Source organism: Lichtheimia ornata (assembly GCF_029851405.1).
Source record: "Lichtheimia ornata isolate CBS 291.66 chromosome Unknown scaffold00020, whole genome shotgun sequence".
Classification (NCBI taxonomy): domain Eukaryota; kingdom Fungi; phylum Mucoromycota; class Mucoromycetes; order Mucorales; family Lichtheimiaceae; genus Lichtheimia; species Lichtheimia ornata.
Genome location: NW_026695340.1, coordinates 347,533 through 373,099, shown reverse-complemented (window position 1 = coordinate 373,099; position 25,567 = coordinate 347,533). Strand labels below are relative to the sequence as shown.

The following is a 25,567-nucleotide window of genomic DNA, read 5'->3' as shown; positions in this document are numbered from 1 at the left end:
CCATGATTGCTTCATACCATTACTCCCTTTGCATGTAGTACATTTATTATCTCTTCCACCTTGTAATAGAGTATATTACTAGTACAAGATTACACATAAACACGTTGCAACCAATTGCTTAGACTTGCCATGACATCCAAATGCTATCACCTAATCAATTTCCATCCCTGTTGATATCGCTGACAATCACGTTTTTCGTTTTTATTTTTGTACTGTAGGCTGACAATCACGTTAGCTTTTACGTGCTGTGTTAGGAGACGGACAAGTTTGTCGTTATCTATTACAAAGTTGTAAGCTTTAAAGGCACCATGCATGTAAAGAAAATGACGACTTATTCAACCTACCAAGTGGTGTACAAATGCTGTTGTTGGATTGAATGAAGGTGCACGAGCCATCTTCTGGCCGAATGCGGCATGTTTGATTGATGCGGGAAATCTTTGTCGCGTTGCACCTGCCAACGGAATCATAGATTAGGATTGTGTTTACATCGTTCTATATCATCAAAACGATTCATCCTACCTCATGTAATCGGATAAGCAACATCTGATTTGATCCAATCAGTGAGAATGCCCACAGCAAGTTTGATAAGGGCATCCTCAACTGTCACAATAATAGGTCTCTTCTTGATTATCGTCATGTTGGATTGATGTCATTCGTACACTTTGGTCTTGATACTACTCATGAAATTAGTAAAAAAGGCTGCCGCTTGTGAAAAGAAGCTTACCAAATCATAGATCCATTTAAAAAGCAACGCTCGTATGATCGTATTGATAGCTACGGCGATCGTTGTTGATTTCCATGACATGAGAAAAGTACAGAGGAAATGACAAGCAGACGATTTGATCACCAATACTTTTCCGGGGCTGGCGCGGAGCATGTACTTTGGATCCCTCAAGGAACACGGCCAAATGTCACTAGGCACCAATGAGCACTTCAAGTGGTAAAGCAATGAAATTTAGAGCTACGTAGATGAAAACTTAAAAGATGGATGCGTCAGTACCCTCATTTTTGGGATCACATAACAAAGACTATCCTTGAGACTTACCAAAGGCCATCGATGATGATATGAATACAAGTAGAAGAAAGGGCGTATGATAGTGTTGGTGACAACAGCCTTCTTGTTTATATGTGAGTAGGCGTGAGAGTTGTTGTCATGATTGATTGAGCTGATAAAGTGGTCAACCATCTTTGAGTAGCATTCATTCACCCAAGTAGTAGTGCCATCTATGATGTCAACTTCACGCATGTCAAGGAAAGTCTTAGATTTGACCTCCAAAAGACCCTCGCTGGTAACGCTGACAATCACGTTTGCTTTTGTTGTACAATTTGAGCACGATTTCAAGCCTTCACCCACATGGACATCATTATTATCACCCAACAACCCTTCCTACATGCCACCTTTATGAGTAATTACCCTTCAATGTTCACTTGGAGAGACCGTACAGATGCATGTTTATGATAGCAGCATAAGTAAACGTTATGGTAGATGTTGTTGGCTATGAGAAGGGATGACAATGTACATATTAAAATAGCGTAGCCAAGGTAGCAATCACTGGTTGAAGCGATGGCATCGTGATAGCTGCAAGAACTTGTAAAAGAATGATGATGGCAGCTGCAGCACCCACTCGTTTCATCAAGTACCCAATACCAATGATGACGATAGCACCTCCCATTGCAACAGCAATATAATTGAAGGTAGTTTTAATGAGTTTCAAAAGTGACATTTCCTTTGAAAGAGAGAAGGAGAGAAGGGAGGAAGAGATTTATGCATGATGATGAGCGTATGCAAGGCATCTCTTTTTAGCATGTTTCAGTGTGAAGGTGATGAAGGCAACACGTGACCTGGGAAACGCGTTGAGCTCATTACATCCTTACAAGGTGAATGAAATCAAGCTTGTAAAAGCCTTGGTTTGTTGGTGGCAAGTTTGCGTGCCATGGTCTTGTTGGTACCTGGGACTTGTCAATGTGACCAAGATCAACACCAAAATCTCCAACAAGCTGTGACGACAACCTTTGCTGAAGATCGATTTTCAATGGGGGTAGTCATAGTCAAACATACGAGTTGACAAGAAGCTGTCGTTGTTTTACATTTGCTGTGACAAGAGAGAAGGGATGATTGATTGGGACACTTAAAAATGGAGACCTTTATCCCAACTTGTCCTAAGCACGTGATGTGGCGCATGGATTCACCACGGAGGCTCGCTACCAACATCCCCTTTTCAATGACAAAGATACATCTCTTTATATACAAGGTCGATCTTAATAGCGATTAATGGTAATGGATTATTATTCAAAGGCATCAATAAATGCTGAAACCAAGCTGGGAAGTGTATCTACATATTAAGCATGCGTCTCCCTCCTTGCCAATGGTACCCGAATAGCTCTTTGAAGCTTTTGATGATGAATCTACATATCATGAACGAGTGAGGATATATAGCTAACGCTAGCAGCATGATCCAATTCACATACTTTGAAATGAAAAGGCGCTTCACAGTATCCTGGGAATCTTTGGTACGATTTGCTGGCGTATGCTGTCAACATAATGCTGATCATGTTTCTTCACTGTCAAAAGCTCCCCCGTGTATCCTAATATCCAAATCCGTTATCCAGTTGTTTCGATCCACAATATTAGCCACCAATTACCTGCCTACTCCATGGATAACACTTTATGTCTTCACAACGTTCATCATCTTTCAACGGCAAAGGAAAAATGCATTGGAGGATGTAAGAATTTACCCGCACATTCTTGTTTGGATTAACAATTGCCACCAATTACCGGAAGCCGTTGCATCACTTCCATGCGGGCTGGAGCACTGTAACGTTTGTTTTTCTGATAGCCTCTCTTGTTCACGTCGAGCGATCTTTTTGCCTTCCATCCTAAGACTGTATCCTGTTCTTGTCTACGAACGATGTACTAAACCAAGTTTGCACATCCATTTCAGGGTGTAGCTACATCAAAAGGAGTGTGGGTTTGTGCTTCATCAAGCAAGATGATTACTCTTACCTTATCAGAAGAGCCAGATCATAATGACAACAATCACAAAGAAGGAATAACAATGAAAGGCTAAAGATCTTCACACATATGAGTACATGGATCACTCACAAGTAAGACTCCCGCCATGATACTCACCAAGGACTTTTAAAAGTACCATCAATCAAAGAGTGATATGATGGAAGAGAAAAGAGGTGTGTGGTAGTGGGCGACAACATCCTTGCTTATATGTGCATGATGGGCGTGGGTATTTTCGTGTTCCAGATGAATGATAAAATGCTTGATGCGAATAGATAGATTGTTGGGGCGCCTGCACAAACGGCCTTGGTGTGATCGAATGTTCATGTATAAATCAGGATTAGAGATAAATAAGCTGGCAATTATATAGTTGACGGTAGTCTCAATGAATTCAAAAAGTGACATTTCCTTTGGAAGAGAAGGATTTATGCATGATGATGGTGTATGCAAGGTCTCTCTTTTTAGCGTGTTTCGGTTTGACAGATTGAGTGGATTCATGATGGATGAATGTAGCACGTGACCTGGGGACGTATCTGCAGGTATAAAACATACATATCGATGGCTCTGCGTGTGCATTATGTGTATGCGTGTGTGTGTGTGCAGGGATCCAACGCACATTAAAAAAGACCCGCTCTTTTTGATTCCCTCCCTTCTCTCATAAATTTTCATTCATGCCTCCAAAGGAACTCACGCCGCATCAAGTATCCAAAGGCTTATCCTATGTGCACAAGGAAGCACCATTCCTAGCAAGACTCAAGAGTGAACGTCAAGGAGAAGTCAAAATACAAGCCCGATTCCAAGATTATGAAGATGGACAAGACGATGAGGACTACGATGAACTCGAAGGCGCACAGATCGTCACCTTGGATAAGCACGGCAAAGGTAAATGGGAGGCAGGGGGGGAGACAAGTGATAGATAAGGGGAAGTGCTTATATGGTTGCCATGGATACACGTAACAGAGGTACACGAGAATGAATCCAAGGAGGAAGACGATGACAACAATGAAACCAAGACAAGTGACAATGAACGAGAAGATAAGCCAGCTGTGGATGAAAATGGAAGGATATTGTTTCGTGCAAAGAAGCGCAAGGCGGCTTCCTCCAAGGATGATGAAAAGGACGAGACCACCAAAGAATCTAGTAGTAGTAGTTCTAGTGCCAAGAAGCCTAAGAAGAAAAAATCGAAAAAAGTCATCAAACTTTCATTTGACGGGGACGAGGACGAATAAAAGAGCGCGTTTTCTACCAATGTAGTAGCGTATCGATTTGGTTGGGATCGACCTAACACAGAGCAATGCCAAATTTAGCTATTTTGTGTCTCAGTCGCATACTGCTGCTGCTTTATTAAACACACTTGGCTTATCATCTCGTTTCTTTCTCTCTCCCTCCTTCGCTCTCTTTCACACACACATCCCACCCACCCCCCTTTGTCCCTTATTTTCAATGGCCCCTTCTTCTTGTGTTTCTCCTGCTCCTCCTCCTCCACCAGCTCCTAGTTTTCAGCGTAACCTTGTCATTCCTTCAACCAAGATGACTTTTACTCACACCAACACCTCATGTGCAAACGACATGTTGCTCGCCATGCCCAAACCACAGTTCAAGGGCACCCATTCCACGCCTTTGATACCCATACGACCTTGTTCACAACCCGAGAGATCGCATTCACACACCACTCGATCTGTATCAGCCGAGCCAACGAGAAAGCAGGAACAATTATCAGCCTCCAGCTTCTCCAAGATCCGATTACTAGGCAAGGGTGATGTGGGGAAGGTTTACCTTGTCAAGCAAAAGGATAGTGGCAGCTTGTATGCACTCAAAGGTAAGTAAGCATGAACATCAATCGTCTTTTCTTGGGATCATCATTATAATAACTCATATAAATGATGATGTTGTTGTATATAGTCTTATCAAAAAAGGAAATGATCAGGCGAAACAAGATCAAACGTGCTTATGCTGAGCAGACCATTTTGGCATCCGTCAACCATCCTTTCATTGTACCATTGTATCATTCATTTCAAAGCAAAAACTACCTCTACTTGGCTATGGAGTTTTGTGTTGGAGGCGAGTTCTTTCGAGGTGAGTGATTATTGCTAATGTTATTATTGTCCTTGTGCAACAACGCATCTCACAAGAATCATTTCGCGGTCTTTTTATATAGCATTACAGCGGAGACCAGGAAGAGTCTTGATGGAGAATGACGCACGGTTCTATGCAGCGGAGGTCGTTGCTGCCCTCGAATACCTACACTTGTGCGGAATCGTATTTCGAGATCTCAAACCTGAAAGTAAGTCAATGGAAAAGACAATAGAAAGAAAAAGGTATTGACAAACCTTGATGTATGTTTAGATATCCTATTGCATGAATCAGGTCATCTCATGTTATCTGATTTTGATCTTTCAATACAATCACCATCGGCTGGTGCACCCTCCATCGTACGAACCAATCTTCCCTTCTCGGTATGACGACAACAATTGTGATGATGATGATAGCGGTATAATGACAACTCATTCTTGTCAATAGCGACCCATGTTAGATACCAAGTCTTGTGCTAATTTACGGACCAATTCCTTTGTGGGCACAGAAGGTACATAAAATGACAGGTCTAGAGCTGACACATGATCAGTAAGCTAACTTTATATGTACGTAGAGTATTTGGCACCTGAAGTGATTCGTGGTGATGGCCATTCTAGTACCGTGGATTGGTGGGCATTGGGTATCTTCATTTATGAAATGCTGGTAAGTAGAGCGATTAGGGAGGGGAAGGGCGCCACCACTCAACAACATGATCATTATGCTAACGATAACGATAATAGTATGGCTTCACCCCTTTCAAAGGCACATCACGTGACGAGACATTCGACTTGATCATTACACAATCACTCGACTTCCCCGATTTTTCCAACAATGTATACTACAGCGGACCATCCAGTACAGCAAGGTCACTTGTTCGTAAGCTCTTGCACAAAGATGAGACGAAACGGCTTGGATCTAAGGCTGGAGCGAGTGAAGTCAAATCACATGCATTCTTCAAACCCATCAACTTTGCATTATTACGGAACATGAAGCCACCTATTATACCAGCCAAATCCAATAATGCCATTGATGCTGTCAACTTTAAGCATGTCAAGGAAAGCCTTAGTTTTGATCTTCAAAAGAGTCTCGCTGCTCCACCATCTCCCCCTGCGACCGATGATGACGAGGACCCATTCGCTGATTTTGGATCAGGTAATATCATTGTGGGAGAACATCATGTATCGATAAATTTGACTAATGGAAATCTATACTTTATAGCTATCCTGCATCACGACATTGTAGAATCACCTTAATTATGTTATTTATACATTCCTGCCTGTGCAACCTAATATAATATATACCGCTGCCATGCGATGTTGAAAAGTACGGGGATTGGGTAATAGTCGGATGTCCAATACGTATAAGATACCATTGTAAAAAGAATAAATATAGCAAGTTTTGTGTGATGAAAGACGCATGTTGGTTTCTATTAAAGTTGAGTTTCCCATCCTGTGTTCTCGATATAGACAACCAATGGACGTGTAGTGCTGATAATGCTGTATGTCAACGCAAGAGTCAATTGTCCATCATATGCATAGAAGTTCTTTTTGGATAACGGATCCTGTTGCCGTTGTTTAACGCTTTTATTGGTGAGTCTCAAAACATGTTCACTATTATTCAGTCTTTTGCGATACTAGATATGTAGCTATGATTGCTCATCCAAAGGGGTATTGGTAGTAGTGGTGGTGGTGGTAGGAGTAATAGGAGTATCGGTAGGTGTAGAATCACTATTGCTTTGGGTGCTTTCTTCTTCAATAATAGGAGCTGGTTTGGTATTGGATGGGTTGGTGGTAGTAGTAGTAGCATTACCACCACCAGCAGCGGCAGCAGCGGCAGCATTCTTGTAATCCACGCCCTAGAATTCAACCCTGGATGAGTATATACAACATTGCTATACAATAGCATCCATTACTTACGTTTTCATCACAATGACGCATGACGTTTTCAAACACCTTGAGTAGTTTTCGTCGAGCACCCAAAGTATTGACACCAGCACGGAGCATATCTTCATCGGTCATTTGAACGACTTGTTGCCACACGAGGCCATCAAATGCAGGGCTGTACTTGTGTAAGCGTAGACTGCGTAACCAATTGGTGACATCCTTCATCAATTCAAAGTCGACTGTTTCTGCTGCAATCTTATCCTTGAGAGCACGAGCTGCTGAGGATCGTTTTCGACGACGAGCTGCACCGGTTAATGGTTGTTCACCTTTGTTGCTCATATCACTATGATCACTTAGATAATCGTTGCCAGGATTATTGCCATCATCACTTGGTGGAACCAAGAATTGACCAAAATGTTGCTGTTGTTGTTGTTGCTGTTGCTTCTTTTCAAGACCTGGTGGTGGTGCTGGTGATGATGATGGGGTAGTCATTCGTGGGCTGCTATTGGCACTATTACCAATGATAGGCTCTGTAGATTTGGTGGTGGCAGCTACAGGTGCTGGTGAGGGTGGTGTTGCAAGAACTGCTGAAGGTGATTGTTGTTGCTGTTGGGATGATGATGTAACATGGAGACTAGGTTGATGATGTTGATGATGATGATGATTGTTGTTATGTCGTGAAGACGCGGCTGCTGCGGCTGCTGCTTTGGAGGCTCTCAAACGGGCTTGTGCTTGCTCAAGAGCAGCCATGCTACTCAACATGGAATGATGTTGTTCTTCATGATCTTCTCGAATGGTATCACTCTTGCGAGATGACCATTTCTTGCTGCTTGACAAGGAACCAAAGGACCATTCACTGTTGCCATCGTTACTTGCATTTCCACCTCCTCCATTTCTTCCACCACCACCAGCACTACCACCGCTGCTACCACTGCCATTGCTATTTCGATCACGTGCAAGATGAAAAGGCCAATCACTCGATGCAGCACCAAAGAGAGATGTGCGTTCTGAAGTTGAAGTGCGAGGAGAAAATGTGGATGATGCAGTGGTGGATGATGTTGTCGATGATGCTGAATTCGAAGAAGCGGCAGCAGCAGCAGCAGCAGCAGCACGATTGGCAGCTTGGATCTGAGCACGCGCAGCCAAAGCCTTTTCATACAAGAGACCTTGTTGACTGAGATTGCTTCCAAGAGAAGTTGGTACTAACAAGTCTCTTCGTCGGAGATCGTCAGGCTCACTCAACGCTGAAGTAAGTCGGTTGCACAAATTAGAACGAGTGCCTCTTCGGCTGGGTGGATACATTTGTCGCTTCCGCATCTCATATTGTGATTCAGTTGATACAACGGATCCTGCCACAGCAACGGGTGCAGGGCCTATCATCCATTCATATAAGTGAAAAGGCTCCTCATCATCCTTGTCATCATAAAAAAACATACCTTTATCCTGGCCAGCAGGGGAGAGAACATCACCAAGGGGATCGGCTCGTTGTTGTAAGACAGTAATCAAGAACCGGATTTGTATTTGAGATGCATTTTGCACGAGGGTATACAACGCTGCTGTACGTTCGGGATCCGAGCGGCACAAGAACCACTGGTTGACATGTTCAAGTTCATCCTTAAAGTCTTGGTCTAAACTTGCTGCTGCTGCTTCATCCATCATCTTCTCATAACGTTGGATATCTTCATACATCTTATCAATGGCTTCGGCTACACACACATTGTATTAGTCTTCTTGCTTCCTTCCTTCTTACATGTAACAACAACAACAACAACCCCCATTCTCCTTTATTTCCCCTGACGACTCACCTTCGGTTGTATGTCCTCGAAAGCCGTGGTGAGCTGCCCTATACATATCAGAGTTGGGCCGATTGCTGCGTTGATGTCTTGACGACATTGTAATAAGGTCGGAAGCTGACATTGCTGAGGGATACCCATTGCCAGTGGACCGAGGTCCCAAAATACTCGACGACTGTAGAGGATTGTGTCGATGGTGAAATGTGTTGAATAGATTCTCTTCCATGGCGCGATGCACGTCGTGTGTTGTCATATGTGTATGGCTGTGTGAGTGTGTATATGTGTGTGTGTGTTGGAGTATGTGTTATGTGGGATGGGCGGTGAGTAAAAAAATAAAGGGGAAAAAAGTGAAAGAGAGAAGAAAGAGAGAGAGAGCGTGTGTGTGAAAGAGACAAAAGACAAATGGAAGGAGAAAGAGGTAAAAAACAAAAGGGAGTGAGTGGGATGCGCTTATTATTGCCGAATACCACGAGCAGTAGGGATCGGCAACTGCTTGTCAGACGTGGAAAGTAAGAGAGAGAGAGAAAAACACACAAAAAGAAGAGAGAAAAGCAATGGAGATTGTCACGGACCTTTTGTGTTGCTTCTAATATGCTGCCCTTCAAGGTGCGTGTGTGTGTTGCTCTCTCACACACTCACACACACACTCACACACATTCTCCTCCAACAAGGAGACCGGTTACTCAAGAAATGGACCCGTCAATCAGGGGTGTGTGTGTGTGTCTCTGTATTCTTCATTACTTGAATGCTCTCTTTGTTATGTGTCATCGATGTTAAGGAGAAAGAATCCGCAACAGAGAACAAGCCTAGGATGGGAAATTAGGTTCACTGTCGTGACACCATTGAAAGCAGATCACCACGTTGGTCTATGGATACTTTTGATTCCCTTACTGCTTCATCTTGCAGTAAAAGATACCTAATTCATCCAACCACGCTTGTCGTTGCCTTGATCTCTCATCCCTTGCTTTAGGAGGTTGTAAAAACATAGCCATAAGCACACGCATGTTCATGCCTTGCCACAATGTTGTCGTCCATATCCATTTTTACCATATCCAGATGCATGTGTAACCCTGTGCAACCCATCAGCAAGTCAGGCCCACCTTTATGTTGAAGTCTGTTTTATAATTAGATTGTGCTCCAGCATACGCACTATGTCTGTGCATAATAAAACTTGTAAATGAGAAGCCGATTGTGAAAAATGACAAGGTTCAGCTATCATTCACGTAAAATAAATGGGCCACATTGGATCTCACGCTCATGCTTTCAATTTGTTTCACGCTGGCGATCGTGTTACGCTTCCACAGAAGATCGGCCATATCGTGCCCATATTGGGCGTCTTTTCATCATTACACTGCATATAAAGCTCTTGCACAGAATCCATTGGTGTCGCTTTTGATGTCATTGGTCATTCATGATAAGCATTGTAATAGCAACCAACATTGAGCAGTGCTGTTTAACCATAACAATGGTGGATGAAATATACAAATGTGCACGTATCTTGGTCCGTAGTTGCTGTAATTAGGATCGAGACATACGTATACATATTGTTGGGTAATAAAGGTCATAAGATGATGGCAGTTGTGGTGTTAAAAAAAAGGTGTCCCGTGCGAGTGCTGATAAAAAGACCGTGCACAATGCAGGGTAAAAGGGTTGTCTTCCCTTGGTCTACTTGTCATCCTTGCATCATTTCCAACGACACAATACCGAATCGATGCTCCTCACACAATGCTGTTGAAGATGACCTTTTTGTGTTGCTGCGACTCGTCGTGGCTGACTGATCCCCTCATCCCCCAACGTTGTCGATCTTTCCATATTCGGTCAAAGAGCCGTCATCTAGAATTCTTCTTGACACACTCCATCTTATGTATCGCGTTATGGGGTTGCATCAACGTACATCAACGCGCATGACCTATGTATCGTATTCACATTTTCCTAGTTGGGAAGGTAGTTTGTTGTGGATGGATGGGTAATCTTTTCTTTCAGCCTGTTATCTGACACCGAATGCACATCACGATCAAGATCAATGCCAAACAGCACCTGTTATAATTATTTCTTGATAACAATTACAGGGACAAGGGTATCCCCTCGCTTTTGTATGCTATCAACAATCAAACATGCATATACACAAACAAATGTAACGTTTGTTGATTTGGCACACCGACATGCACATCTCTTGGTTTCAAGCAGCTCATTGTATAGCATTTACATTTTCTTGCTATGCATCGTATTAATCCTCTACTTGGGGAATGGCATAGGGTACAAGAGAGCTTGTGAAGGTGGGTGATTAGACTGAATGGGGTTTCACCTTTTACAAGGGGCCTGTCAAAATGCGCTGATATACGACAGCCATCATGCAATTCATTCCCTTCCTTATTGCTTTTCTCTTCATGGCAACCGTACAAGCACAGCAACAACAACAACAACAATCGCAACATGGATTAAAGCATATGCCCAAGGGCATGCTGGTATCCATGGCAGCCAACAAGGCATTACCCACTGTTGAAGATCGTGACGAGAATGCTCCTCCGCCCAATGAGGCTCAAGAAATGCAAAGCAACCGTCAACAACAAGGATCCTCTAAAGCACTCGTTCCACAGCATCAAAAGAAAGATTTGCAACCTCCAGTGTTCGCTTCTCAACCAAGAAACTCATTGATCAGCCTATCCGCTCGTCGACAGGGAACCACCGTATCACGTCAAGTGCATCGTCAGCAAGGCCAGGGTATCGATCCTGTTGATATGATTTGTAATCGCTTGTTGGCATGGCGACTCGCACTCAAGAATTTGGTACGTATCCCCATTGATACAATGTAGGTTTAAAGTATTCACCTTTATGGCATAGATTGCTCTCATGGAAGATTTTCGTGATGTTGAACGTAAAGCAGCCAATGGCTATTGCAAAGCAACACGCACCGTGGTTGTTCCTTTCCGAGATGCCACTGGTCAATTCATGGAATCGGGTGGTATCCAAGAAGTATGGAACACATTCCGTGGCTTTTCGATGGATGAAGGTATTCGCCACCAAGACTTTGTCGATTACATTGATCGATCGGTGCTACCTGGTTTGCAAAGTGTGAAGCGTGATGTCAAGGCCATGCTCAAATCCATCATCAAGGATAAACGCCTCCGTAGCACCCACTTGTACCATCGTCGTATGCAAACGGATCAACTCGTCTCCAAGTTGGATTCTATCATTCATGCTGATAGCCAAATGCCTGATACTGCTTATCGCCATCCTGATCCATTGCTTGTCAATTGCGCTGTGTATCAATCTTACAAGGTGATGAACGATGAAGAAAACACGTTGCATGATAACGTGCTCAATTTGCAACGTGAAATGGCTCTCTTTGAACAAGGCATCATTGAAAACTGCCGAGGCATTTGTCAACGTCTACTCGATTTCCGCGTCAACAACAACATGGAAGATGGCAGTGTGTTTGGCAGCGTTATTACGGCATTTAATCAACTTGGCCCAGACACCGAATGGCGTCAATTTTATCGTCGCAACAAGTATCATCTCATCAGCGAAAAGGCGCCTTACAAGAGCGATCAAGACATTCAATATCGTAACCAGCATGATGAGCTTGTTCAACCCATCAAGGTTGGCTTGCTTGAACGTAAGACAGGTGTCATGCGTAATTGGACTGAGGGTCTTTATGTGCTCACCCCTGGTAAGTTGTATATGCATGAATCCATAAAAGCTCTCTTGACTAATTTGGAAAACAACAAAATCATGCAGCTGGCTTCTTGCATGGATACAAGTCCACAGAGCAATTCGATGCCAATCCACAAAACCCCGAAATCTCAATCTTTATCCCACACACCGATCTCGACAATAGCCGCAACTATGACAGCATGTATGAGAACAACTCGTTTGAGGTGCGTGGCCGCAACGTGCATTCGCGTATGAGTATGGAAAAGAGTTACATGTTCCGCACCTACGACGGCAATGATTTGCAAGATTGGTTTACCAAGCTCGTGGAAATGTCGCAGCGGTTTAGACCCATGCACATGTTTGGTGGCGGTTGGGACGAAGAGGAAGAGGAAGAAGAAGGTGGTGGTCAACAAGCGGGTGGTGGTTATGGCCAAAAGCCTCGTGCATTGCCACCCATGCCTGTGGATGATGAAGAATCCGAAGAAGAGGAAGAGGATGATGGATGCCCTACATGGCGTGGTCGTGGTAACGATGGCAACAAGTTTAATAAGGACCAACAACCGATCCGATTTCCTGCTGGTCACCATGGGTTTACTGGAACAGGGGCTGTGGGTGGTGGTAGTAGCAGCGGAGCAAAGTACCAACAAGATGAAGATGATGATAATGAACAAATCCATCCAGCACGCATTGTTCAAGTACCTGCCGACCAAATCCGTATGCAGCTATCCCAAGAAGGATCATCATCTTCAGCAGCAGCACAAAAGCAAACCACCAGTCGACAAGTGCATAATGGCGACACCACTGAAGAAGATGATGACGATGAATGGGATACCATCCCTCAACACGAGCAAGATGATATCTCACCTACCACTAGCTCCCATGGTGGTGGTCCACACGGGTCCCAAGGTAAGTGGAAAAATCTTAGACATCACAACAAAAGATACTCATGATCGTGTTCGTTGTACGTATAGATCTACAAGGGCATTCAAAAAGAGGCTAAATATGATAGTATTTCGCTTTTGAACCTCTTGTTATCCATAGTAATTCTCTACTTTGTAGTATCCATTTTTCAACGTCTTTAATAATATTATTGCTGTTTCACTGATTTTACCAACCAAAGATCCAATCCACCACCATCACCCCTTTCTATGCCATGTCTCTCACCCCAATCCATCATGTAAACTCCAATTGAAATGCTGATATACATTATATATGCTGTATTGAATGGTTGACAAACATTGGAATAGATGACTGATTTATGGCTTTGGAATGCGAAGAGTCTTGCTGACCATGAGAGTACCACTCAATGCATAGATCAAGACCCAAGGATGGAAATCCCAAGTAGGTGCAATTTCGTATAACGGTAATGCGTCCAAGTATTGACCACGAGATACCAAATAGGCAATGATAGCTACGAGCGTAAGGGATGTTGGGATAGGAGTACCTTCAAAGTACTTGATCTTGCCAGATGTGTCCTTGGGTTGCGATGCGACGGTTGCGTTAAATCGGGCAAGTCGTGCAATGCCGCAGCACACAAAATATGTCAAGATGATTGTATCAAGGTATGTACGCATGCCCACTAAGTTGGAGTGATGATGAATCAGTATCACTTATCCCAATCCCATACTATCCATATACACACGAACTTACTTGCAAATGCCAATGCTGCAGGTGCCATGCCAAAAGAGATCTATATACACAACACGAGAGTAAACACCATGATCGAAAACGCATACCATCATTCAATAGTCCCTTACCAGATCAGCCAAACTATCCAATTCTTGTCCCAATAATGACGCGTTATTTCGCCAGCGAGCCACGCGTCCATCCATAAAGTCAAAGAATAAACCAAACGGCATAAAACCCATGGCCGAGTAGAGATCGCCAATCTCGTTCGTCAAAAGGTAGCGCATCGACGAGAACACTGACATGATACCACACACACCATTCATGAGTGTAATGACATCGGCAAGATAAAAGTTGCTGGATACAAGCTGTTAGAGGGAATATAGAGACGCAGCTTCTTGGTTGCTTACCGAATAATAGTAAAGTGAACAGGTCCTTGATCGGCGTTCTTTTGTTGTTGCTGATCAGGTGCATTGGACGAGGTCTGTTGTTTGCGACGATTCATGGTATTAAAAAGAGAAGAGAGAAAAGAGGAACAAGGCAAAAAAGAGAGAGAACGAAGAGAAAACAATAAAGGAGAGAGAGAGATCTTGGTTTGCCGAGAGATGAAAAAAGCCGGGAACTCACGATTTTGATGTCAGTTGCGTAAAGTTGTGGTAGTAGTGTATATATGCTTTTCGTGTGTGGAACCAACCCGTTGCTTTAGAGTTATTCACAACGATCAATACAGGGGGGTGTTTTCGTTTAGTAAAGGATTTATGGGATTCTTTTTTATGATCACAATGATGAGATCTTGGTAAGAGAGATAAGTCTATCTCGGTTATCGGCATCAATCCTTGTTTTGCTATGCGTTGTGTAGAGGTGTGTGTGTACCAGATGTGAGGATATAGATGGGTGCACAAGACACCGGCAGAGCGGGAACAAGAGTATTAGCATGGAACTACTTTTCCGAGCTCCCGACAGCTGCTATAACAAGCTAAAATGTGGCGGTTGGGATGCCAAGCACTAATGCAATTGGATATTTTATCTTGCCAATATTCATTCCAGAAAGCATGTGATTGCATTGTAAGCAATGTGGTGTGTATCCACTTTTTTGTGCAAGGCAAACGACTTTTCGGAATATGCCGACGTGGAGGAGGTGGAAGAGGAGGAAGGGAAGGGAACCTATATAATGCAGGGGTGAAGAAGAATGAAATCTACATGATCCACACCCAAATGGAAGCGTCGTGTTGCTTTCAATGCATCATGTCATCCTCATTATTGGACCCCTTTTTACTGCTAATGGATTCTCGGCTATTCGTATCATAGCAACGATGAAGATGTGTATGGTCTTTTAAAACGCGTATCTATAGGTGGTCATCTGGTAAGCTACGATGATATCATAAGCTCACCACTTTGGGGCTCAACTAAATGTGGCGCAACAAGAATAGCAGAGTGGTCCATTTGCTTCTCCTCAAGTCGACTTGGAATTCGTATGGATCTCGTACATCCAGCGGTTGTTCTTTGTACGTGAAGCGGACCTTCCTTCATTGCTACCATAAATGCTAAGACATCCCAGCCAGCTTACTCGAAATAGTATTGCCGACGTGTGCATCGAATTCAATTCCTCTTTACCTTTCTAACGATTGAAAGCATTAGAGGAATACAAAGATGCGTGATAACTCGTTAATGCTTATCCCCCCTGTGGGCATGTTTATGTTCTTGACAATGGGAGCTAATACGTTGTTCAACTGCACACGAGGCCTAAAAATAGGCAGCGTTTGTTTCAAAAATGTCTCTGGATAAACATTTGCAAGCAAAAGCCATCTTCATCCAAGCCCAAGTACAGAGGCACACAGGCACCCATTTATACATTTGATATACATGGAAAACGAAGCATTGATATAGTACAGATGTACACGATGATGACTGAGTAGCAATCATGATGCTGTTGGATACCAAAAAGTAATATCTATTCTGGGAAGATTGTTTTGTATGGAGGACAAGAAGGCTCAGCCCGCGTTCTTTTCACTTTAAAGATCCACCACATAAAGGGCTGCTTTTACCAGTTGTCTTTTTTCTTTTTTAGACCTTTCTTTATTCTTTTGACTCTTTTTATCCTAATGTTGAAATCGGCATTGGCGCTACTTTTCACGTTGGCTGTTACTACGGCTCCAACCACTTTGGCCTGTGAACCTGAATGTCGCCATGGTGTTGCTGCTGCTTTTGCCGAGCAGTATGTTCCTGTGGTCAAAGTGGCTGTGAACGACTTGTCCAATACATTTGCTTCGACTCTATTCAATGCCAACGCAACCCTTCCAAACCATGTGGCTGCTGTTGTCCCCGAGCAAACGCTTCGTAGCAGCTTGACAGCAAGTCTCTCCGATACGCTCGACCTCTTTGTCGATGAAGCTACTGGCAAGAAGCTTGAAAGCGGTATTTTCTCAGTCATGTTTTCCGAAGAAGATCCTTTCAAAGGCGATTGCAATGCTCCTCCAAGACGCTTAACACGTAATATGCCACCTCCCGGTGAAAGTTGGACTCGTGAAGAATGTAAGTATACATGTGTGTTATACAAGATGGCGGTTATACTCATCATCCCATTTTATGATAAAGGCGAGAAAATGGATTACATCTGTGGTAATCCTCCTTCCATTTGCTACCATTTGTCCCTCGTCAAGGAACGTATCGTGAAGCGCATTCGCTCGCAGCTTGAAGACTACGCCACCTTTGATAATGGTTTCCTTGTGCGTAACGTGGTGCAAACAGTCAAGCAAACAACCGAAGGTGTCTTGTCTCATTATGGTGCTGGTTCCATGGTCAAGGATCCCAGTGTCACCACCTACGTCAATGCATTGATTAGCAACGCTATCCAGTCACTCGATGTTTGGGCTACAGTGCACGTCAAGCAATTGTGCGACCGAGATTCGGATAACCAAGCATGCAATGGTTGGGACGAACAAATCATCCCCGAAATTCTCAAGTGGCCTTAAAGAGAGAGATCTCTCCCACACACACACACACACACACAAACTCTGCATCCACAACCCATTTTAATCTCCCATCGTACACACACACCTATATATAACACTACACGCATCTTAGTTGCCCCCATCCACATTCCTTCATACTGCATCCCTCTTTTGTATAAACACAGCAATACAATGTATAGTAAAGACATCCTGAATTGCATAACCTTGACACAAAGAATTAGCCCATCATGGGGAGAATGGACCTTGTGGCCCATCTTGTCGACTTTTTATAGCACGGTCATGTGGTAGATCGTGTAACTTGTAGCCAAATACATTGGCAACCAGAGCCATGGAAATACATCGAGCGACAAATAGAAGATGTCGTCATGTGAGCCATGGCTCTTTGTCTCGTACATTCATGGTCTTAGGTTAATGGCCAAACGTGTATAGGATAATCAATTCCCGCCTCCTCCTTATTCAATGTAAGAATCTAGATCCTGAAAAACGCTACAAACACATCATTTGAAAGACAACTCCTTATATACAAAAAAAGACGACATGGAACAATGTTATGATTGATATTCAGGTATACACAGTCGTGCTTAAATACTTTAAAACTAACTTTTCTTTTAAACAAAATATACTGCATTCAGTCTTTTCTCTATTGCACTTCCACAGATGATGTCCGCTGCTGTTTGGTAGGCCGTTCCTCATTCGAATCCATCGAGTGACCATTGGGATCATTGTTTTGTTGTTGTGCTTCTCCCTCTACTTGCTGCTGCTGCTGCTGCTCCTTTTCTTCATTCTCTGCTTCCTCCCTCCGTCGTTTGGCATCTCGCTCAGCTGTGCGTTCCTGAAGTTTACGCTTCAATTGCATAAGCAGCGTTTCACCATAACGAGCACGCTGTTCTGTAATTTTCTTGTCATAGGAAAGTGATGTAGCGTTATCGGTTTCATTGTTGATGAGAGAGCGGAAGATCTGTTGACTGGATTCGACCTTGGAGATACCCTGTTCAATTAATTCGGGTGCTGCAGCTGGCATGTCGTTCAACAACTCGCCATAGGATTGCTGTGTAAGGGCCAAATCATACAAAGTCGACTTGCTATCAGGGTTGATGTCATGTGCTTTTTGAGTTGCTTCAATAGCTCGTCCTGCATAATCAAGATCACGTGATGCTTTGGCACCAAGGAAAAGTGCTCGTCCCAAACATAATAACAAATTCTCATCCTTGTTGTCCTTGGGATACAATCGATTGGCATGCGAGTACTACCACCACCAACATCATAAGTGAGTGACCCATTTAAAAATAGGAATGGGGGGGGGAATGTATCGCTTACCATAGCAATTGCTTCACGATACCGCTTCAACTCAACAAGCGTGTGGCCACAGTTGATCAACACAGATGGCTCTTCCGATGTTGACTCACGTAAAAGATTGAACAAATAATGTGCACCATCCATATCACCGCTATCAGCCATCAGCATGGCAATACCATTTGCTGCATAAGCGCACTTGGGGTCACGTCGGAGTGCTTGGCTGAAAAAGCTGAATGCGAGCTTGTACGACTCTTGACGCTGTAAACAAAAGTCCCCATGGGTAAGTTTAACCGCGCTACCATAGCGACGTTATCACACTTACATGTTGCTTATACTTGTCACCCTTGAGTTCTCTTGCCACAGTTGCATGATAATTGCCAAGAGCCACATGTGCATAAACATTGTCTCGATCACACTCGCGTAATACCCGTTCCAGTGCCCGTTTGCATGTCTTTTCATTGCGTGTAATCTCAGCACGAGCAATCATGATCCAAGGTGCAGGATTCTTTGGCTGACTTTCGGCAACAGCGTTGAAATGTGCCACAGCTTCATCAGTATGTCCCAATGCTTGCTCGATAGCGCCCAATCGTAACCGTGCTATCCACCAAATAATGGATCAATATCCATATTCCAGGGCCACACATACCATTCACACACACTCACCTTCATAATAATCAGGGCATTCATCAACAATCTTTGTGTAAAGCTCCTTTGCTTGATCAAGCTCTCCTCTTTCTTCATGCACGCGCCCAAGGTTGAAGGAGACTGTAACACTGATGTCATCTTCTGGTGCCTTTTCTTGGCCATCATGCTGTTGTTGGTACGCTTCCAATGCACGCTTGTAATGATCGGCTGCCTTTTCCAGATCTCCACTCAACATGTATAATGTGCCAAGATTATTCAGTACTTCCACCTTGATGGCATCCATCTGAGCAGCTTCCTTGTCATCAGCTTCTGGATCATCCCTCCGTTTGATAGACATTTCATAATCTAATGACGTTCCACATATCAGGATATGAAGATCGACGACCGTTGCCTTACTTACATTCAAGTGCTTTGCCAATGTTGGTATCCTCATGTAAATTGCCGACTTGAGCAGCAAAAATAGAGTTTTGAGTTGCATAATCAACAATGCCATTGAACACCGAGAGTGCTTGCTTATTCTTGCCAGCCATGGCATATGCGGCACCCAATGTCTAAATCAATGGTTAGCTTAGATCTCATATATAGATCCCACACATCATCACTTACTCTTGAAATATCATCACTCAGAATATACGTCTTTTGTAGCTTTTCAAACACCTTGATAGCATCATCAACGTTGCCTAGAACCACGTATTCGTAAATCAGCGACCATGTATGGAATCTTTATGCTTCGTCTTACCATTGTGCATATGTATTTGACCCATGTGGTACTGTGCCAATCCATAGTTGGGCTCAATAGCGAGACATTGTTGGTAGAAAATCTTGGCATCTTCAAAGTTGCCCTGGAAAAAAGTTTGAGTGCCTCATTCTCATACACGTTGAGAGCCTATTTACCAATACATGATATGCTCTGGCGATTTGGAACAATGCTTCGGATTTGATGAACTTGTTGTTTGTGTATTCCAATGCTTCCTTTGCATACTCCATGCTCTACGTTCCCATAAGCGTCAATACCATCATCCAACCCACCTACTTTCTTTTGACAATCCTTACCTTTTCAGGATGGCCCATATTGTGACAATGGTTAGCAACCAGATTCAGAACAACGGGATGGTAACGTTCAGCCTTGAATGCATCCTGTAATTGCCGAAGACCACTTGCTAGTGCCTTTTCACGGGTTGCAGCATCAGCCAAGATATCCTTTGAAATGTTGAGATCGATAATGGCCATGAGAGCGAGGCATGTTGCTTTGTTGATAGATCCCTATATGACTATCATGTTAGACACCCCTTTCATCCATCCTATTCTATCCTCTTGTGTATCCTACCTGTTGCATGCAACGTTTGAGAGCATCCTTGGCTTGTTGAGACATGCCCAGATGTGCAAAGCATTGTGCGATGGTGAGTTTGATCTCTGCAGCAGCGATAGGTGGTGGTGATAATTGAAGAGCCTTTTGGAACTGAGCAAGCGCTTCACGATAATGACCATGAACATATTGGATCTTTGCCAAACCGGTGCGTGCGGGGATGCAATCATGCTGCTTATCCAAAAGATGCGTAAAGATGGATCGTGCTTGGTCAACGCGCCCTGATGTAAGATAAATGTTGGCTTTCACAATCGCTGTTGGTACATGTTGAGCGTGAATACGATCGGCTTCTTGAATAAGGCGGTTGGCTGTATCGAGATGGTGTCGTCTATCATCACTCGCACGGCTTGCTTTGACTAACGCAAGATGCATTGTTGCACAGAGTGTAAGAATCGGTAGTTTCTCGCGAGGTTGCGTCGTCAAGGTACGATTGGCTATGTCATGTAAAGTATGAGCTTACTATCACCATTGAAGGTTCGATCCGGCCACATTTACCATTTTCAAGACACGCATCGAGCACCTGGATGGCTTGCTTCACTCTGGATTGTTGATAGTATTCAATCTGTGTAAAATAAAAGGAAATTCAGTTGAAAGCGTAACGTAATGGTCGCGTAGTGTTGGATTGATGCTTTACAGCAAGTGTGCAGTAGTGGGAAAAGGCAACGCTCTCTTGTTCAAAGATGTTGGTAAGCTCACTGGGATCGCTCGGAAGATCACTGCAGATGACTTCAAGCACTTGCTCATGCTTCAATGGGATTTCGAGCGTGCGTTGTGCCATCGAGGTGTACGTGCGTGTGTGGGTGTGTGTGGGTGGATGTGGGTGCGAAATGAGACGTGTGGAGTTGAAGTAAGGTAACAAAGAGGTTGTTGCTGCTGCTGCTTGTTTCAATTGACTTGCCACACTCAGCCCTTAGATCGGGTATTGGTTGGTTATCTCCCCCTCCACACCCTGCAAGTCACGAGTGATGCTGATGCGTTAATGCGTGATGGTTCCATGTGTGTGATTCAATATCATTTATAGCCATGTTGATATGCACAATTCGAATAGTAGTAGTACTAGTTGCCTCTTTGCTAAAAGTGCAGTAGCTTGATTAGAAACAAATAAAGGTTACATCTTCTAGTATTGGATCCAGAAAACAAATTCATATGTATACAACTATGCTATCTTTATAAAAGGGAAGGGTAGAAAGATTTGGTATAAGTTCCTGGGAGGGATTGCATGAAGGCTATACTAAAGCTAACGTTTTTCAACGAAGAGCTTCATTCCATTTCGCATAGGCATAGTCAAGCTCACTTTGTAAGTGATCTCCTGGTTAGGGACAAGCGTGAATTTGTATCGCTTCAGCAACAAAACAATGGCAACGAGTGCTTCGAGGGTTGCTAAGTTTTGGCCTGAGACAAAGGAAAAGGATGTTTAGCGATGGTATGAGAGATGTAGCCACAACTTACCAAGACACACCCGAGGCCCAACATGGAAGGCTGGGAATTGACCTTGGGATTCACGACGCAGCTCACCGTCAGGTGTGATCCATCGCTCTGGTTTGAATTCTTTGGCATCAGGACCCCATACTTTGGTTGACCTACCCAAAGCATAGGTGCTCCAAACGATTGTATCTCCTTTTTTGACATGTGTGCCATCGGGCCATACGTCGTCCTCGAGAGCCACTTTGGTATTCACAGGCACGGATGGATACAAACGCAGCACCTCGTAGAACCTAAAACAAAGCAAAAAGATAAGCAAACAAATTACAATGCATGGCCATCGCATGACAACATGCTTACACTGCATGTGCATAGGTCATTTTCTTGATAGCTTCATAGAGCGCAGGAGAATCTTGCTCATGTTCATCACGAATACAAGCATGAATTTCTTCAACAAGCTTAGCTTCAATGCGTGGATGCAACATTAGGTTGTAAAAAGTCCATGACAATGCTTGAGCCGTTGTATCACGTCCAGCAATGATGAAGTTGAGAACCGTGTCACGAAGTTCGCTGTCGCTTAATGGCTCGCCGTGCTCGTTTTGCGTGCTCATGAAACGTGATAATAAATCTTTGAATTCTTCACCATTGGCCAATTGTTGACGACGTTCAGTAATAATGCTATAGGCGAATTCGTTGACGATGTTGAGATGATCCCGAATTGTCTTTTTGCCCGGTGTAATTGCACGTATGGCTTCGGCCACAGGGATGAATGGGTTGATGAATCGATCAAAGCAATCTGCTTGGCAAATGTCGAAGCTCTCTGCGAATGGGACTTTGCCACGGTTGGACAATGAATCAAGTTGTTTCCCAAAACCAAGTCTATTAATATATGAGCACATCAACCATCACGTGATATTGATCAAGCTGATAAAATGACTTACAGGACAAAAGAATCCAAAGTAAACTTAAACATGACATCGTGAAAGTCAACGGGTCGATGATTGGAAGCCTTTTTGTCAAAGATGTTGTCACACATTGCATGCAATTCCTTAACAAACACACTAGACAGCGTAAAACAGTGAGCATGATGAGTAGTAACAGGATCATCATCATCAGCCTTACTCTGTAAAATGGTCTCGGAAATTGGCTACTGAGAAAATATGGCTGGCTGTTTTTCGTTGCCACCGCCATCCTTCTCCATTGCTGACAAAAATGCCTTTGCCAAAGAGGTGACCCATAGCGTGACTATAGAAGATCAATGATTAATTGATTCCTTGGTTATACAAGGTGATACCATGTCATTCATTGTTAGTTTGATGTACTTACAGTACTCGTGTTCCTTTGACGTAGTTCTCAAAGTGCGCTATCATGCAAAAGTGTGAATGATTGTTAGATCAGCCTTTAGTGAAACCTCGCTTCAAATGATTACTTTTCAAAAAGTACTCGATGTTAGAGGGATCAATGGTGCAAATAACAGGAGGAAGGGCTAAATTGGTGGCACCACTATGCATGCATATGTGTTTGTTGAATGATAGATTACACGAGATGTAGGTATGAACATCAACAAAAACTTACAAGGTCAAAGTATCCAATTCCTCAAATTTGCTGACCTGGTTGTCGTATGCCGTGTCTTTACCCATAATATTGCGAAAGAGACTTCCAACAAGAGGATCTCCTTTGGCAAATGCAATCCCTTCACGTCGTTCTCGGAAGATAGCACGATCATTGTATTTCAATGCCAAAAGACCCAAAGCTGTGGCTGCTGTGGCTGTAGCAAGTCTACCGATATCGGAGGCGTTGATGTTGCTGTTGCTTAAAAGCGAGGACATGTCCACCGAGCGTTACGTGGAATCCAAAATGTGGAAAAGTGAAGGAAAGTGTGAAGAAAAAGAAAGCTGACGAGAATGGTATTTCTAATCCACGCGCGCTTCTCCGCACTCTTTTGTTGCCCGGTTGAATCAATGGTCCGCAAGTGAATGGTACTTGGCGTTACACACATCAACACTCCTCAATCGCGTTTAGATAATTTATCATTATGTCAACAAGAGCACATGATATTGCCACCCTTGGTAAACGGTACTTTATCGGCATTCGGCACCGATAGGCTTATACACACATGCCAGCATTCAATGCTAATGGTCTCAACTTGGCACAATAAGAATCTTAGTCGTATGTTTATGTAGAATGTGGGGATGTGTACTGAATCCTCTGATAACAATGGCCATCTTAAATGGTAGATCAACACGAGATACCTCACATAGTCATTACTCAATCTTCATTTGTAAAATGTGATCATCCTACGACTACAAAATCTAATCTTGTTCCATGGCATCATCATTGTTTCGGTCTTGGTCCTTGCGTCCAGTGCTTTGATCAATAGCCCGAAGGAAAGATTCCACATCTACAGGTACGCATAATAGTGTTATTGGCTAGTCGCATTTCCAAGGTAGTTGTTAACTTACTGCCACCAGACATTGCTGGTAAACCCAATTGTTGCAACAAAGGACCAAGATCACCCGATTCAAAAGCATGGCTTAAGGTTGCAGCAGCTTGCTGGAATTGAGGACTTCTCACGACTTGTCGCACTTCTTCAGGTGATTTTTCACAGTTTTCAGGTAAATGAGAATAAAGCTGAACGCAAACTTCGGGGTCGTCGAGTAATCGATTGAGTGCTTCTGGTGTTAAGACGTCGTTCAGAGACAATGGTGGACTTCGACTCTCTACAATGAATGAATGAATGAATGAATGAGTCCTATAATCCCATCAACAACATGATAAATGACAACTCACGTGATCCTTGTGCATTTCTCAACAAGTCTCTTAATTGATTCATTGCTTGTGGATTCACGCCTTCTTGAGTCTGCTGTTGTTGTTGTTGCCGTTCTTCGGTAGTCGATTGCTCCGTCTCTTGTGCATTTGCCATAGGTGTATCTTCTTGATGTTCCTCATGTGTATCCTCATCATTGGGTGCAGATGAATCTGTGGCGCCTCTATAATAATGAAAACATCAATACATTGATATTGGCAATCCCCCCAAAAAGGTCACCCTACCCAAGGCCTCCTGCATTTTGTAAGAACTGAAGAATGTTCTCGCGTGAGATACGATCTATATAGCCATTGTGAGATAATCCTGTCATATGAACCATGCGCCGTCTATGCATGTATGTATGTATGTACCTGAGCCACCGAGCAATTGCATCATGTCAGCCGATGCGTCACCCATATCCATGCCAGACATATCATCCGTGGCTGTAGCTGCTTCAGGATCATTGATCAAGTGGTTGACACGGCTAATGACTTCTTCATCCTTCTCATCGCTCTTGTTTTGCATCCAGAAAAAGAGCTTTTGATTCGACGACTTGAACTTGAGAAGATACACACGGCCGGTAGTACATTGCTCCACACGAATCATCTCGGCTTCATCAGGGAAAATGATCAAATCCTATAGACATGTAAGCCTGCCATCCAATGTAGTATCCAAGCTTCCCCCCCCTAGATACCTCTTCAGGTTCCGTTGCCTTCCGTTCTTTCCAATAAAAGTGCATAAGCTGATCATCGCTCTATATACCCCATGAGTTAGCTGATCCAAGTCACTGAAAAGCATGCGAGTCAGATCGTACTTGATCCATGTACACCACGCTATGAGAGCAAGCAATGCAGTGTTAGCATGGATGACGCGTTCCTTTTGGGTTGTCTATTCGTACCCTTTACGCAAGTCAGGCTTTATGGTGTTGCCTTCTCGGATGCATTTGCCGGCATTGAACTCAACAAGGTGCTTTGGTTGTTGCGAAGTTGGGAATAAGCTCATCGTATTGGTTGAGTGGGTT

The 25,567-nt window shown here is 43.5% G+C and overlaps 10 protein-coding genes across 10 annotated transcripts; 4 read left to right on the top strand and 6 right to left on the bottom strand.

Annotated features, from left to right (window-relative positions):
• Positions 1–1,523: 1,523 nt before the first annotated feature.
• On the bottom strand, positions 1,524–1,724 carry O0I10_005200 (uncharacterized protein; the record flags this gene model as incomplete). The annotated part of the gene is made up of 1 exon (XM_058485247.1): positions 1,524–1,724. The coding sequence occupies one exon, from the start codon at positions 1,722–1,724 to the stop codon at positions 1,524–1,526; it is 201 nt and encodes a 66-aa protein (XP_058344074.1).
• A 1,957-nt stretch (positions 1,725–3,681) lies between these two features.
• On the top strand, positions 3,682–4,239 carry O0I10_005199 (uncharacterized protein; the record flags this gene model as incomplete). Its single annotated transcript, XM_058485246.1, has 2 exons — positions 3,682–3,892; positions 3,971–4,239. 2 exons carry the CDS (start codon positions 3,682–3,684, stop codon positions 4,237–4,239), a joined length of 480 nt encoding a protein of 159 aa, XP_058344073.1.
• A 214-nt stretch (positions 4,240–4,453) lies between these two features.
• O0I10_005198 (uncharacterized protein) lies at positions 4,454–6,336 on the top strand (the record flags this gene model as incomplete). The annotated part of the gene is made up of 8 exons (XM_058485245.1): positions 4,454–4,829; positions 4,913–5,086; positions 5,169–5,294; positions 5,357–5,466; positions 5,531–5,594; positions 5,658–5,746; positions 5,824–6,235; positions 6,302–6,336. The coding sequence occupies 8 exons, from the start codon at positions 4,454–4,456 to the stop codon at positions 6,334–6,336; spliced, it is 1,386 nt and encodes a 461-aa protein (XP_058344072.1).
• A 392-nt stretch (positions 6,337–6,728) lies between these two features.
• O0I10_005197 (uncharacterized protein) lies at positions 6,729–9,012 on the bottom strand (the record flags this gene model as incomplete). The annotated part of the gene is made up of 4 exons (XM_058485244.1): positions 6,729–6,938; positions 7,000–8,339; positions 8,403–8,672; positions 8,772–9,012. 4 exons carry the CDS (start codon positions 9,010–9,012, stop codon positions 6,729–6,731), a joined length of 2,061 nt encoding a protein of 686 aa, XP_058344071.1.
• Positions 9,013–10,782: 1,770 nt separating this feature from the next.
• O0I10_005196 (uncharacterized protein) lies at positions 10,783–13,413 on the top strand (the record flags this gene model as incomplete). The annotated part of the gene is made up of 5 exons (XM_058485243.1): positions 10,783–11,035; positions 11,106–11,545; positions 11,601–12,429; positions 12,498–13,319; positions 13,385–13,413. The coding sequence occupies 5 exons, from the start codon at positions 10,783–10,785 to the stop codon at positions 13,411–13,413; spliced, it is 2,373 nt and encodes a 790-aa protein (XP_058344070.1).
• Positions 13,414–13,669: 256 nt separating this feature from the next.
• Positions 13,670–14,544, bottom strand: O0I10_005195 (CDP-diacylglycerol-serine O-phosphatidyltransferase; the record flags this gene model as incomplete). Its single annotated transcript, XM_058485242.1, has 4 exons — positions 13,670–13,992; positions 14,064–14,103; positions 14,171–14,396; positions 14,450–14,544. The coding sequence occupies 4 exons, from the start codon at positions 14,542–14,544 to the stop codon at positions 13,670–13,672; spliced, it is 684 nt and encodes a 227-aa protein (XP_058344069.1).
• Positions 14,545–16,141: 1,597 nt separating this feature from the next.
• On the top strand, positions 16,142–17,011 carry O0I10_005194 (uncharacterized protein; the record flags this gene model as incomplete). The annotated part of the gene is made up of 2 exons (XM_058485241.1): positions 16,142–16,571; positions 16,635–17,011. The coding sequence occupies 2 exons, from the start codon at positions 16,142–16,144 to the stop codon at positions 17,009–17,011; spliced, it is 807 nt and encodes a 268-aa protein (XP_058344068.1).
• A 640-nt stretch (positions 17,012–17,651) lies between these two features.
• On the bottom strand, positions 17,652–21,096 carry O0I10_005193 (uncharacterized protein; the record flags this gene model as incomplete). The annotated part of the gene is made up of 12 exons (XM_058485240.1): positions 17,652–18,257; positions 18,329–18,565; positions 18,630–18,904; positions 18,971–19,297; positions 19,353–19,503; positions 19,559–19,632; positions 19,692–19,794; positions 19,847–19,942; positions 20,006–20,215; positions 20,280–20,752; positions 20,814–20,880; positions 20,953–21,096. The coding sequence occupies 12 exons, from the start codon at positions 21,094–21,096 to the stop codon at positions 17,652–17,654; spliced, it is 2,763 nt and encodes a 920-aa protein (XP_058344067.1).
• A 459-nt stretch (positions 21,097–21,555) lies between these two features.
• Positions 21,556–23,569, bottom strand: O0I10_005192 (uncharacterized protein; the record flags this gene model as incomplete). The annotated part of the gene is made up of 8 exons (XM_058485239.1): positions 21,556–21,710; positions 21,768–22,033; positions 22,101–22,619; positions 22,682–22,801; positions 22,863–22,985; positions 23,067–23,103; positions 23,170–23,243; positions 23,316–23,569. The coding sequence occupies 8 exons, from the start codon at positions 23,567–23,569 to the stop codon at positions 21,556–21,558; spliced, it is 1,548 nt and encodes a 515-aa protein (XP_058344066.1).
• Positions 23,570–24,052: 483 nt separating this feature from the next.
• On the bottom strand, positions 24,053–25,548 carry O0I10_005191 (uncharacterized protein; the record flags this gene model as incomplete). Its single annotated transcript, XM_058485238.1, has 8 exons — positions 24,053–24,141; positions 24,203–24,460; positions 24,531–24,730; positions 24,792–24,846; positions 24,918–25,182; positions 25,241–25,300; positions 25,361–25,379; positions 25,445–25,548. The coding sequence occupies 8 exons, from the start codon at positions 25,546–25,548 to the stop codon at positions 24,053–24,055; spliced, it is 1,050 nt and encodes a 349-aa protein (XP_058344065.1).
• Positions 25,549–25,567: the final 19 nt, after the last annotated feature.